This window comes from Ictidomys tridecemlineatus, chromosome 1 (assembly GCF_052094955.1).
Source record: "Ictidomys tridecemlineatus isolate mIctTri1 chromosome 1, mIctTri1.hap1, whole genome shotgun sequence".
NCBI lineage: Eukaryota > Metazoa > Chordata > Mammalia > Rodentia > Sciuridae > Ictidomys > Ictidomys tridecemlineatus.
Genome location: NC_135477.1, coordinates 60,424,058 through 60,438,118, shown reverse-complemented (window position 1 = coordinate 60,438,118; position 14,061 = coordinate 60,424,058). Strand labels below are relative to the sequence as shown.

The window sequence follows — 14,061 nt, the reverse complement described above, 5'->3', positions numbered from 1 at the left end:
TTAACCTACAGGGCTCTAAGGGATTCTGCATTTCAAAATTTATCTTGTGTCTGCCTCACCCTCTCTCTCAAGGTTTTGGTACAATGATTTCCTCAAATGTGGCATACTTTTTTTTTTTTTTTTTTAAACCTCAGTGCCCCCTACATGCTGTATCCTTGTTAGTTCTCATCATTCTTTTCCTAGTTGCCATCACCGAGGAGTTCTTAAATGTCATGACTTCAGAGAGATTTTCGTAACTCCCAAATCTGTGTATACATTTTTTTTCATTGGATCTTGATTATTTCATTGGAGCTTAATTATTTGTCCCATCTCTTTCACATTTGTAGACGAGGAAATCTAGAAAGGCAGAGACCATGGAGGTTTTGTAACTGTTGTATATCTAGCTCTTCTACTCTGAGCCAGGTAGATGGTCTTTGAAGGAATGAATTAGTCAACTTTTTGACCTCAGATGAGGGACTGCACTATCAAGCTGAGATTCTCTTGGCTTCCATGTGTTGAGTGAGAGCCTCAGAATTTTATCAAAGGGGGTTTGGAATGTAGCTATTTGTCAATGTAAGTCTTTGTCATGGCTTTGATCTGAGGATGTTCCCTTGCTCCAACCTCACTAATTGGCCCTTTAATGTTATCTGAAGTAAAAATCTGGAGATTATGGATACATTAAAAATGAAACCATGCTTTTTTTTAAAAAAAAAAAAAAGGACAAAGAGTATTTTCCTTGTGTAGAGTATGAAAAAATTTACTGTAAGCTCCTTTGTACATGTATTTGACTTAAATTTTGTATTTAAGTCTCTATTAATGTGAGTTCTATTTAAGAACTTAGGTTTTAGATGAGTTCATTCTTAGTGGTGGGATCTTGGGTAAGTCATTTAACTTTTCCAAATTTTTTTTTTTTACTTCAAAAAACCCAATGGCATTTTTTTTAGTAATTATATGAGGTAATGTATGTAAAGATTTTTCCTAGTGCCTGCCATACAATAGTCATTTAACAGGAAATCAATTTTTATGCATAAACATTTTTAGAAGCTCAGTATGACAGAGTAATGGATTGAGTATCAATAATCTTGCATTCAAGTCCTGTCTCTACCAGTCCTAAGCTGTATAACATATCACCTGACTTCTGAGCTTTATTATTCTCATCTGTAAAGGGTTGCAAGCAAAATTGGCCTGGCCTGCCTAAACATTTATTTAAAGGATTACACAAAAAGATTACTTTGTAATCTATAAATAAACTTACACTATATAGAAATCTTTGCCATTAAAAACGGGATGAGCTGGGCACGGTGGCAGATGCCTATAATCCAAGCTGCTTCAGAGGTTGAGAGAGGAGGATCAAAGCCAGCCTCAGCAATGGTGAGGTGCTAGGCAACTCACTGAGACCCTGTCTCTAAATAAAATGCAAAATAGGGATGGGGATATGGCTTAGGGGTTAAGTGCCCCTGAGTTCAACCTCCAGTACTAACAACAACAAACAAACCAGGATGGCTGTGACTCCATATTAAAGAAAAGCAGGTGTGGGGTTTAGATAGCTGGGAAGTCAACTGGCTCTAGAATGTGAAATAAAAATTTCTGAGATTCTGTCAGAGATTCAGTGAAACTGGGCAGCATTCCACTTGCTTAGTTGTTTTATTTTAAAAGGAAAGCAGCCAGCAGGACTGTAAAGACTTAAATATATTTGCAAATTGATTTTTTTCCAGAGTATTACATTCAATGTCCGGGAATTCCAGGCAATATTCTGGAACTCAATTTCTAAGTTCACGTAATGGAAGGTAAAAATCACCCTGGAAAGTAGAATTAGGCCATCTGCCACATGACTGTTCATTCCATCTGACATGTTATTTGCTTTCTATTGAAATTATTTTCACATTCATATGAATAATCTACTGGAATATCTGTTTCTTGAAGGCAAGTGAACATGACAACTTTGTAATACTGGAGATCAAACCCAGCGCCTCACACATACTGGACAAATACTCTACGACTGAGCTATACCCAGCTCTCATTTTAAAATTTTATTTTGAGATGGGTTTTTCTTAGTTGCTGAGGGTCTTGCCAAGATGCTGAGGCTGACCTCAAATTTGAGATCCTCCTCTCTTAGTCTCTTGAGTAACTAGGATTGCATGCACCACCATGCCCAAGTCTAACAACCTCTTTACATAGTGATTATTTATAATCATAAAACTGCTTGTATATTAAGTAACCAAGTAGTTTCTATATTAACATGTTGATGTAGAAATTTAAATTTAATTTAAAAAGCTTAGTACCATCAATATATTCTTTTGGCATTATTTATTCACAAATCCTAGGTATATGTCACTGTAGAAAAATGGCTCAGTTGGTATTAGTGATCTTTCTGATTCTTTCCCACTTGGAATCTGTGTATATGACTGAACAAGTTGCTAAACTCTCAGGGTTGTACTGAAATGGACTGAACCTTCTTTTATTTCATTTAGCACTTAGAGTTGTTTGATTCAAGATACCAAACTCAGTATTTTAGAAATCTATTATACAAATTAGTCTTTTACCAGTTCAATAATACATGATAGATGGGCTCTTATTAGACATTGCTACACTGATGTCATCCTGAATTTTATTTATCACCCTTCTCATCAAATAAATAGCCAGTAATGTCCAAAGGCTAGCATGTGCATGTGCAAGAGTCTCTCAACAGATGTCACACTCATCCATTATTGCTCCCTCCAGTTCATTTCTAACTTGCATCTGGAGTGAGTAATAAAGAAAAGAAATTGGGTTTATATTCCACCCTTGCCTTAAGACTTTTAGATTTAGGGTGAAGATCAGAATCCTTAAAGAGACAAATAATCCTATTCATCCATTAAAACAGCCCACATGTGACATTCTCAAGGAAAGTTTCCCTGTCACCACTCAGACCCAGGTGAAGGCCCTAATAAACGTTGAGAATACGGGCACTGAAAGCAGATTATTAGGGTTTCCATCCTATTTCTGCCATTTTTTTCCACTCAATGCCATCAAAACTGATGTGATTGATTAGTTAAGTTTGGTTACCATTAAATCTCCCAAATGGATCAGTTAGGGTTAATACCATGTTAAGTGTTGCTTACCAGTGAATTCTGTGCTCGGGTAGAAAACCTCATAGGAGGTGAAATAAGAGTGAATAAAAAATGATAAAATATGAAGGGGGGGAACTAAGAATTTAGGAGGGTCTTAGTATCCTCACATATAAATTTAGGCATACCAAAACTAGATTATTTCTCAGTTCCTTACCTGAGCACACCAAATACCAGTATTTTCAGTAGGTACAAAACAGCAAATACATGAAAGTAAAAAACTGTCCATGGGGCTTAGAAGATAAAAGTGAATGGCCCTAAAGACATGATTCTGCTTTCCTTTCAGAGTCATAGGGAACTTTTTAAAATTGTTTTTTCACCTCAAATGCCCCTTTTAATTTTTTTTTCCCACTATTGGGGATTGAACCCAGGGTCTGGGATTGAACCCAGAGCCAGACAAGTGCTGTACTACTAAGCTACATCCCCAGCTCTTCTTATTTTGAGACAGGATCTCACTTGCCAGGCTCACCTTGAGCTTATACTCCTCTTGCCTCAGCCTCCTCACTAGCTGGGATTGTAAGTGTGTGCAACCATGCCCAGCCCCCAAATGGCCTTACTAATTGTAGCCAAGTAGAAACAGGTCATTGTAAAAATTCAGAAAAACAATATTAAAGAAAAGTGATGTCAGTTGTAAAGTCTAGAAAATTTAAAGAAAGTTCACTTATTAACATTTAAAAAAAAAAAAAAAAAAGCTGAGTGCAGTGTCACCTGCCTATAATCCCAGTGATTTGGGATGCTAAGGCAGGAGAATCACAAGCTCAAGGCCAGCTTAGGTATTTAGTGAGAACCTTGATAACTTTGCAAGACCCTGTCTCAAAAAAGTACTGGGGGATATAGCTCAGTGGTAAAGAACATGCCTAGCCAGCATGAGGCCTTGAATTTAAGCCCCAGTACTCAAAACAAAACAGCGTTCCATTTAATTAACTACATATTTTTTTGTTTTTAATATAAAACAAGAACTTGACTTATTTTGACTTGGTACTATCTTTCACAATTTTAGCATCTGAGGATATACTTTTGGTTGAAAGCCTAATTAATACAACTCTGAAGAGTACATTTGTGAGAATTATTTGTTGCTGAATAATTTTCCTGTTAGATTATATATGCCTACTGCATTTCATAGTGAGCTTCTGCTCTTGCAGAACAGGAGACTCAAAAATTACTATTTACTTTTGCAGACATCATTTATATTTAAATTCCTGCCTAATTTTCAAGGAGAGAATTTATGGACTATAATTAGAGTGAAGCGTGTGTGTGTGTGTATGCCTCCAAAAACATAAAAAGAAAGTGAACAACTCATTGGATTTTTCCAAGTTGAAATTCAGTGAAACGGATGAAGGGGAAGATCTGAATCACTTTTTTTAGGGAAATTTAGAAGCTTCAGCGGAATTCAAGTCCCTCTCTCTTGGATAGGAGCACACTTCACACCTTGACTGACCGTTCACTGTTAGGAGTGGCTCTTCTTTTCCACATGCCGTATTTCTTTCTTCATCTTCACCTTATAACCTTCTCCCTGCTTTAAAAGGAATGTACACGTTAAGATTTTGTGGTGAAAGAGTTTGTTATAGTTTCCACTCTGGTCTTTGGAAGCTGGATTAGGATAAATGAAACTGTTTAAAGCACTGTGTTACTTCAAGTCCAAAAAGACATACAATCTCTTTGGCTTAACCACACAGCTTAGCATCATGGAAGCAAGCAAAAGCATCATAAAGATAAATATGAGATAACTGTACTTCACAATAATTCAGGTTAGTGATACATTTAAAAAAAAATCTACAAGAAATTGTTATTAAAGCTCACGAGACAACCAAACCCCAATTAAAAAAAATCACAATTTGTGATTTTTTAAGCCAGCTGAACTTAAGTTATCTGATATAATGAGAAATAAATTTCTCAGTAAACCACTAATCAAGAACTAAATAACATGGAAATGCTATAGATCTGAGGGTCTGTTCTTCTTCTGAGATCTGTAGAATTACCAAGACGGTCCCCTTGTTCCTAGACCAAGAAGGCACTGATTTTCCATAAAACAAGATCTTTCTTCACTGAACCCCAGGAACACATTTCTCTTGAGAGTGAGGCTTTTGCACAAATACTACTTTTTATCCTATATGTAACAGAAAATATCCTTTGATTTTCTTCTCATGTAGTCCTGAGAAATTCACTTTTTTCTTATGTAAACATAATCTACTAAATAAGAAAGGGTAGAGATGGAGTGGTAGTTCAGTAGTAGAGCGCTTGCCTAGCATACATGAGACACTGGGTTTGAACCTCAGCACCATATAAAAAATTAAAGGTACTGTGTCAATCTACAATTAAAAATACAAAAATAAATAAGAAAGGGTAAAAATGTGGGAAACAAATGAAAAATAACGATGTTTTCTTTGAGAGATGGGGCTTTATTGGGTGAACTGCACTGCTCAGTGTTGAGTCTGGTTTTGTAACTGGCACATTGGAAAGAGGGGAACCTCTTTATAGGCAAAAATGTAATTCAGATTTCCCCGTAGAATATTTTGGAAAGAGAAAATCTATGGATCTGATATCAGGATTGTGAACTGAGCTTTTGCCACCCAGCTATTCAACTCCTGTCCTTTGGAGTGTACTCCATTCATTTCCCAGGCAGGCACTCAGTTGAAGGTCAGTCCTGGTTAGGGCTTGGCTACTCCCAAGGAGGGTTTGTAGATGGCAAAAGGTTTCATCTTCCTCTTTCAAACTAGCATATTCTGTCACCAAAAAATGAACTCATCTTTGTGAAGGAAGATAGTAAAAAATATATATAACATTAAAGAATGTTAGGAAGAAAAGCCTTTTAATTTGACCCTGGTCAAATGCATATATCAAAAGCAGCAAATGCTTCAAGCTGCCACACTGCAGATGCCAGTCCGTTAGCAGCTTTTTTATCGAGTGCACAAAGCTTTTATCATCTACTTTTTCCTTGGCAGATTCTGCATTACCACTTCATCCTGTTTTCTCTCTTGTGGGATAATTCGTCTTATTACTTTCCGAGTGATCTGCAGGAAGCAATAGTGAACAATAGAGATTTTTCTGTTTCAAGAGGTGACCTTATAGTATGAAAATCATGTGATTTTAATGCAGAAAATTTAAATTCCAAGAGAAGCATAAAACTCATTGATGATTAATTACTTTTCTGGTGATGAGGTTGCCTTCTTCATCAGTGAATTGTTCTTCTGTGACAGATTCACCAGGAATGTTTTTTGCTTCCTCTCCCTAAAGGATGTGGTATACAGGTTAGCAACATACTAGGAGAGATCTCCACACCACTCCAAAAACCACACACATGCTCTGGAATTTGAGAAAAGGCAGTAGCAAATTCTACTTGCTACTCCAACATGACAGGGAAAGACTGGCTACACTGATGGTTATTTTGCAGCCAACAACCTTCAAGCATTAAGCCTCAAACATCTATTCAAGCATGTATAGGACAGACAACAACAAAATGCCAAAAAGGAAGAATCTGGAAATATATAATTGTAGAATGCAATCGCGCACACAGAAACGCCAAAAGCCTTTATTGAAAAGTTTTAGTGGATTACAGCTCTGACTTGATCATCTCAGAGTGCAGTGTTTCTTCTTTAGTTAATATATATATATAAATATATATATATATTTTTTTATCTAGAGATTTTGTAGATTAAGTTTTGTCTAATTTAAGAGAGTGTCTTAGTTGGGGCATGATATTTATCACCCTTGATAGTTTAAAAACTGACTTCTTAAGGGTATATATACATTTTGTGAAAGACTATGAAAAAAAATCAGGATACAGAGAAAGTCTTATTTTTATTTTTGACAGTGCTGGGGATTGAACCCAGGGCTTTATGCTTGCTAGGCAAACACTCTACCACTGAGCTATGTCCCCAAAGTTCTAATTTAGAATGAGATTTTCATAGGTCTTAAGATAAGTGAGGAAATATGTCTCATGAAGACACAGTTCAAAAGTACTACTATGAAGTGAAGGGGTCTTATGCAATGACTGTCCAAAGTACGGGGAAAATTATAATATTAAATTCCTTTGGTACTGATTTTGGTTAGTAACTGTTTGGATTTAGAAGAGGTAAACTCTTAAAGCTCTTTCTCTGGTAAGTTAAAATGGAATAAATTCTCAAATCCCAGGCTGGGCTCATGTTCACCTGTTCATAAGCAGTTTGATGGAGTCTGATAGTTCCTTAATATTGCTTCATGAGTGCTATGATTATATAAAAAGACAAACTGCATGGAGAAGATCACTTGGACTGTATCTATAATAACATTACCTTCTTTTTTTTAAAACTTCTAGAACTAGTAAATAAATTGAGCAAAGTAGCAGGTTATGAAATCAACACCCATAAATTAAAGGCATTTCTGTATATCAGTGACAAATCCTCTGAGAGGGAAATTAGGAAGACTATCCCATTTACAGTAGCCTCAAAAAAAAAAAAAAAAAAAAACAAAACAAAAAAAAACCTTGGGAATCAATGAAAGATCTATACAACGAAAACTACAGAACCCTAAGGAAAGAAATCAAATAAGACCTTAGAAGATGGAAAGATCTACCTTGCTCTTGGATAGGCAGAATTAATATTATCAAAATGACCATACTACCAAAAGTACTATACAGATTTAATGCAATTCCAATCAAAATCTCAATGGCATTCCTCATAGAAATAGAAAAAGCAATCATGAAATTCATCTGGAAAAATAAGAGAACCAGAATATCTAAAGCAATCCTTAGCAGGATGAGTGAAGTAGGTGGCATCACTATACCAGAACTTAAACTATATTATAGAGCAATAGTAACAAAAACAGCATGCTATTGAAACCAAAACAGAGTGGTAGACCAATGGTACAGAATAGAGGACACACAGACTAACCCACAAAATTACAATTATCTTATATTAGACAAAGGTGCCAAAAACATGCATTGGAGAAAAAAATAGCCTCTTCAACAAATGGTGCTGGGAAAACTGGAAATCCATATGCAACAAAATGAAATTAAATCCCTATCTCTCACCATACACAAAACTCAAAGTGGATCAAGGATCTAGGAATTAAATCAGAGACTCTGTGTCTAATAGAAGAAAAAGTAGGCCCTAATCTTCATCATGTGGGATTAGGCCCCAACTTCCTTAATAAGATTCCTATAGTGCAAGAATTAAAAGCAAGAATCAATAAATGGGATGGACTCAAACTAAAAATTTTCTTCTCAGCAAAAGAAACAATCTGTGAGGTGAATAGAGAGCCTACATCTTGGGAGCAAATTTTTACCCCTCACACATCAGATAGAGCACTAATCTCTAGGGTATATAAAGAACTCAAAAATCTAAATACCAAAAACACAAGTAACCCAATCAATAAATGGGCCAAGGACATGAACAGACACTTCTCAAAAGAGGATATTCAATCAACAAATATATGAAAAAATGTTCTTCATCTCTAGCAATTAGAGAAATACAAATCAAAACTAAGATACCATCTCACTCTAATCAGAATGGCAGCTATTATGAAAACAAACAATAAGTGTTGGTGAGGATAGGCGGGGGGCGGAAGGCACACTCATACATTGCTGGTGGGACTGCAAATTGGTGCAGCCAATATGGAAAGAAGTATGGAGATTCCTTGGAAAACTTGATGGAACCACCATTTGACCCAGCTATTCCTCTCCTCGGTCTATACCCAAAGGACTTAAAAACAGCATACTATAGGGACACAGCCACATCAAGGTTTACAGCAGCACAATTCATAATAGCTAAACTGTGGAACCAAACTAGATGCCCTTCAGTAGATGAAAGAATTTTAAAAATGTGGCATATATACACAATGGAATTTTACTCAGCAATAAAACAATGACATTTGCAGGTAAATGGATGCAGCTGGAGAAGATAATGCTAAGTGAAGTTAGCCAATCCCCCCAAAACAAATGTTGAATGTTTTCTCTGATATAAGGTGGCTGACTCATAGTGGAGTAGGGAGTGGGAGTATGGTGGAATGTTATGAACATCATTATCTAAAGTACATGTATGAAGACATGAATTGGTGTGAACATACTTTATATACAAACAGAGGTATGAAAAAAATTGTGTTCTATATGTGTAATAAGAATTGTGACTCAATCCGCTGTCATATATTTTAAAAAATTACATTACCTTCTTTACTAGTGTTCAACTTCAGATTTGTGCCTCTTATGGTTTTGGAGAACAAGGATAAATATCTTAAGTGGGAACTTATATTCCAGGGAACTACTGACCTGTTGTTTAAACTTCTTGTGAAAGGGATATTGCTGCATTCTAGCTCTTTCAGGGTTACTGGCATGAGAATGATAGTGGCCCTGATCGTTTTATCAGTTCCAATGGTGAGGGAAATTCTGATTGCTTCAAGTCAGAACCAGTAGAAAGGTAACAGAATGAAGAGTAAAACACTCTTGTTTTGCTAACAATATTCTCATTTTTTTATTATTGGAAAGTGATTTTATATTCTTATAGATCATGGATGCAACATATGACTCATTCTGCCTCATGTGGTACAGGTTTGGCTCATCCTTAATCTTGCTTCAAGTAACTTACAAAAGAGAAGAAAATTGGAAAAATGTAGAAGTCTCATATCTAAATGCACTATGATCAGGATTAAGTATTTTATGGGAGTATTACTGATATTTTCTATGGTTGGTTTCATATATTAGGGAAAAATATAATTTTATTTTAAAATAGATATGGGGGAATGACATTTTACAAAAAGCAGGTCACTAAGTATTATGAATCCATTACCTTAGTTTGTATACCTATAATTGTGTGTGTGTATATATATACATATATACACACACACACACTTAGGCTTAGGTATGTAAAAACAATCTGAAGCGTATGTACAGTGGCTACCTCTGAGAAACGGTATGGATAGATAGAACTTTACATATCTTTTTCCCAAAATCAAGCAGTTCAAAGTACATAAACTCTTATTTAGAAAGCCAATAAAAATGTTGAAAATTAAAATAAAAATTCAGATATTTGAATCTTGTCAAACTTTGTAATAGTTTGGTTGTAAGTTGGTTTAAAGTTTTATCTTGACAATCACTGCTTCTGCTAAGCAAATTAAAAAAACAAGCTCACAAGATAGGCTAAAACTTAAATTGCTTTTAAGCATTTGAAATCACTATGGAATTATCAAATTATATAGAAATAAATGAATATACTGATGAGATTTCAAGGTCCATAATAGAATTTGTTAACTCTTTCCTAGGGTTCTGAAAATAGGTGGACTTTTTAAAACATATTTGCTATGAAAGTAAAAATTGTACAATAAGTGGGATGACGGTACAAATTGAATACCAAGACTTGCCCAGATTGTGGCAATGGAATCCTTAGCACACATGCTGTTTCTTTGGGGGATACTTCCAAACAAGGCTAGCTCAAGGAGGCATGGCATAACCCAAAAGACAGTTCAGTGCCGAGATGCTAGTAGGATTACTGTGGCCATGAGTGTAACTGTGCTGGTTCAGTGAAGGGACAGATAGCATCCATGAAGTAGGTTAAGTTCTAGCCCCACCAAATAGTCTTCACCAATGACAGTCTAACACTGCCCTCTTATGTGCTACTGGAAATGTTTGAATAGCCAATCGCCTGATAGTTTAGTAAAAGGTATTCCTTTTTTTGTTGTTGTTCTGGGAGAGAACTGTAGTGTTGTGGGAAAATCACTTCACTATAGGGTGAGGGATCTGGTCCCAGAGCTACTGCCGCTCAGCTACGTGATTTTGAGTAAATCAATTCATCTCCAGTATCCAGTACTGTGATCAAGGAAAAAAGAATAATTTCAGTCTTGATGACACCTTTAGGTCCTAACATTTCATGTTTGTGACAGATGTGATTCTGATGTCGTATTTACCACATACTACTTGTAGTCCTTAAGCTCTCTTACCTTATTTAGAAAGATAACACCATATGGAGTAAAGAATCACATCTGTTGCTTTCCTCTTTTCAACTGCTCCAAAAATCAGAACAGAAAAATATTAACTGGAAAGGATTCTATATATGTAACAAAGTCCTTTTTTTGTTAGGCCCATAATTTTGAATGATAATTGTAGTTATTCTAAGCCTTTGATTTCTTATCACATGTAAAAGGCATTTCTCAAAGCTTGTTTATGATTTGTTATATAATGCTCTCCCCAGTTATAAAACCTATTCTCTGATGATTTCACTCATTTAATCTAAAATTGCACCAACATCAAGAAGCGGGTATTTGAGAAGGATTGAACACCTCTACTCTATGAAGCCAATAGGATTTTACTAAGCAGGCTGAATCCTTATAAATATGCTAGACAGCAATAAGTAATATTTCCAAAGAAGCCATAGTTGGTTTATTAAGGGAACCCTACTGATCTCACAGTTGATATGGGGGACAGCTCAAACTTCTGTTTCCAAAGTCTTAAAAAAGTTATACTGTCTTCTTTCATCTGATCTAAGTACAAAGTAAAAAGCAGCAGGATTAAGACATTTTGGGTATGCAAAATGTCTACTCTCTGTCTTCTCTACTCTCGAGTTTCCTGACACTTTTGGACTTGAATAAGTTTGGTAAACTCTTTGCAACAGACATTTCTCTTTCTCTATAGAGCTACTAACAAAGAAGCCTCAAGTTATCTGGATGACATTCAGTGTTCTTCTGTGCCTTGAAACTGACTTCTTGGTCCTCTGCACTCAATTATTCTAACCTCAAGAAAGGTCTATCTAAAGACAAAGTAATGGACAAGTGACACACTGCAAGGAGCATCCTCATGGACTTGATCATGTGTAAGATTGGTGCATCAAATATTCATAATGTTTTTAATTGTGCTGTAGTAGAGTGGAATTATACTTTTCTAACAAAAAGTTGTTTTCTATACTTAAAAGTGCAGCTTTTTGGTGCATGATAGTACAGTTAAAAATACATTCAGGACTCGGTGTATAGCTCAGTGATAGTGTGCTTGCCTTGCATGCATGAGGACTTGGGTTCAATCTAAAATGAATAATTAAACTAAATTTAAAAAACCTATTTCAGAAATTTTTGCTTTACTTGTGTTGTGCCACATATATTCATGCCAGACTATAACCTAAAATTCTCAGAATGAAGACTGATTTGCACTTAAAGAAAGATAATGAAAATTTTTATCTTGCCACCTTTGGCTGAGGCTTCAGTGAACATTTCATTTGATATGAACTACACCCTCACCAAGATAGAATCTTTGTTGACACATATAACACTTCTCCAAGAAAAGGAGGATACAAACCCAAGAATTCTCAGATAAAATTGCAACTCTCACATGTCAAACAGGTCTATATAAAATATTCACTTCCATGCAACATGGATTTCCTTTTTAAAATTTTTGTAAACTTTCAAGTATGCAAAGAAACATACACAGAGTCATTTAGTTACCAAGCATGCTGAATTTTCAAAACCACATGAAAGAGATTTCTAGTAATATGGCAGTGGCCCATAATGATCTGGCTGCGGGATACCTTAATAATAAAACGCCGGCGAATAACTCGGGTAGTGACTCTCCGTTCCTCCTCTGAGCTTGAATCACTCTCACTGTCTCTCAAGTCCTGATAAATGCATTTTTAGTATAATTTTACCATCACATTTAAAATAAAAGACACTGCTGAGAAGGGAAATCAAGAAAGAATTATTTACTTGCTGTTCTTCCCCTACTAAGGAATATTATTATATATGTTTGTAAGAATACGAAGAAAAATTTTGAGCAGGATTCCAAGTTTGTATATGTGTGTGTATATATATATGGACATATACTATAGGTAAAGAGCAAGATAATTAAATTATAATTTATTAAAAATAATTATAGAGCCTTTTGGCTTCTGAAATTAAAAACTATCAGTTTGTAGAAACTTATATTCCTTTTTCAACTAGTTTTAAATATACACTTTGCCTTGAATGTATTACCTTATATTCTGGGTCACAGTTCACTCAGTCTACCAAGTCATTCTGACTCAAATGAAATTTTGGTCAAATTTGACATCTTTATCAACAACTATTTTGAAATTTACATCAGCATAATGTGACACACAAATTTGTATCAGCAGAATATTATCAATACAGCTGATACTAATTTTATGCAATTGAATGAAGGATTGACAGCTTAACGATCTGATATGAAATTAGAACTGAGAACACTCAAAGAATATGGGGTAGATAAGAATGTAGTAATTGCACAAAATTTTAGGCAATAAGGGTAGGAATCAGGAAAAACTAAAGTGGCAAATAGTTCATAATTCAAAGGGGAAAATATTTTTTGATTTTTGAATAAGGGCCATGGTAAAGAGTATTTATTGAATTTCTAAATTGTAATGGTGGAATTCTGGTAATTACCTCAAATCTAGAGATAAGAGTTAATATCTATTGGAAAAGTGAGAATGTGTGTAAAAACACTGGGGAAAAAAACACAAAATTGCAACAGCAAGTATAGGTGTTAGATAAAATAACTTATGAAATGTTAGTTGCATAGATAATAAAGTAAGCCCCTTTATTTCCCACCAAAGATAAACTTGACAAGTATGTTAAATTAATAGCAACATTGATTTTATAGGGCGTTTCACCTGAACAAAATATTCCATTGAATAATGTTTTCCAGAGGAAATAGCAGCTAGTATCCTTGTAAGTAATGAAGAATTGGAAAGCCAAGTTCCCTATTATATTTTTAAAATTTCAGCAAGAACAGTAAATTTGGGAGACTTAGATCTAACTACTGTATTATGAATGCAGGTCTTCAGTGGCTTAAAAAGGCAGGAAAAAAAAGTTAAGAGGAATTCATACTCATGAAAGGAGAGAACTGCTCATCAGTGTTCTAGAATTTGGATGAGGCAAAAGTAAAAAATGATTTTGAATTATTCACAGAAAAGAATCTTATTTTGGGAAGAAGGTTTCACTTGAGTAAATTAAAAGCAGAAGAACATATATTATTGGAAATACCAACAACACACCTAGTTGTCAGTTAGAT

General features: G+C 35.1%; 1 protein-coding gene and 1 non-coding gene across 15 annotated transcripts in view; both read right to left on the bottom strand.

Moving 5' to 3' along the window:
- Ank3 (ankyrin 3) overlaps positions 1-14,061 on the bottom strand; it is a 632,006-nt gene that overhangs the window by 8,696 nt on the left and 609,249 nt on the right. For 5 of the 14 annotated variants that reach the window (XM_078041715.1, XM_078041688.1, XM_078041698.1 and 2 more), the window contains one exon: positions 4,515-4,602. In XM_078041715.1, coding sequence (XP_077897841.1) covers positions 4,534-4,602 — 69 coding nt within the window. In that variant the 3' untranslated portion in view covers positions 4,515-4,533. Of the gene's footprint in view, positions 1-4,514; positions 6,098-6,230; positions 6,315-12,565; positions 12,653-14,061 lie in introns of those variants that run through there. The other 9 variants (XM_078041667.1, XM_078041721.1, XM_078041726.1 and 6 more) reach the window with 4 other exon arrangements.
- Trnaa-agc (transfer RNA alanine (anticodon AGC)) lies at positions 6,889-6,966 on the bottom strand. The gene has a single exon. It is a non-coding gene; the product is annotated as a tRNA-Ala (tRNA).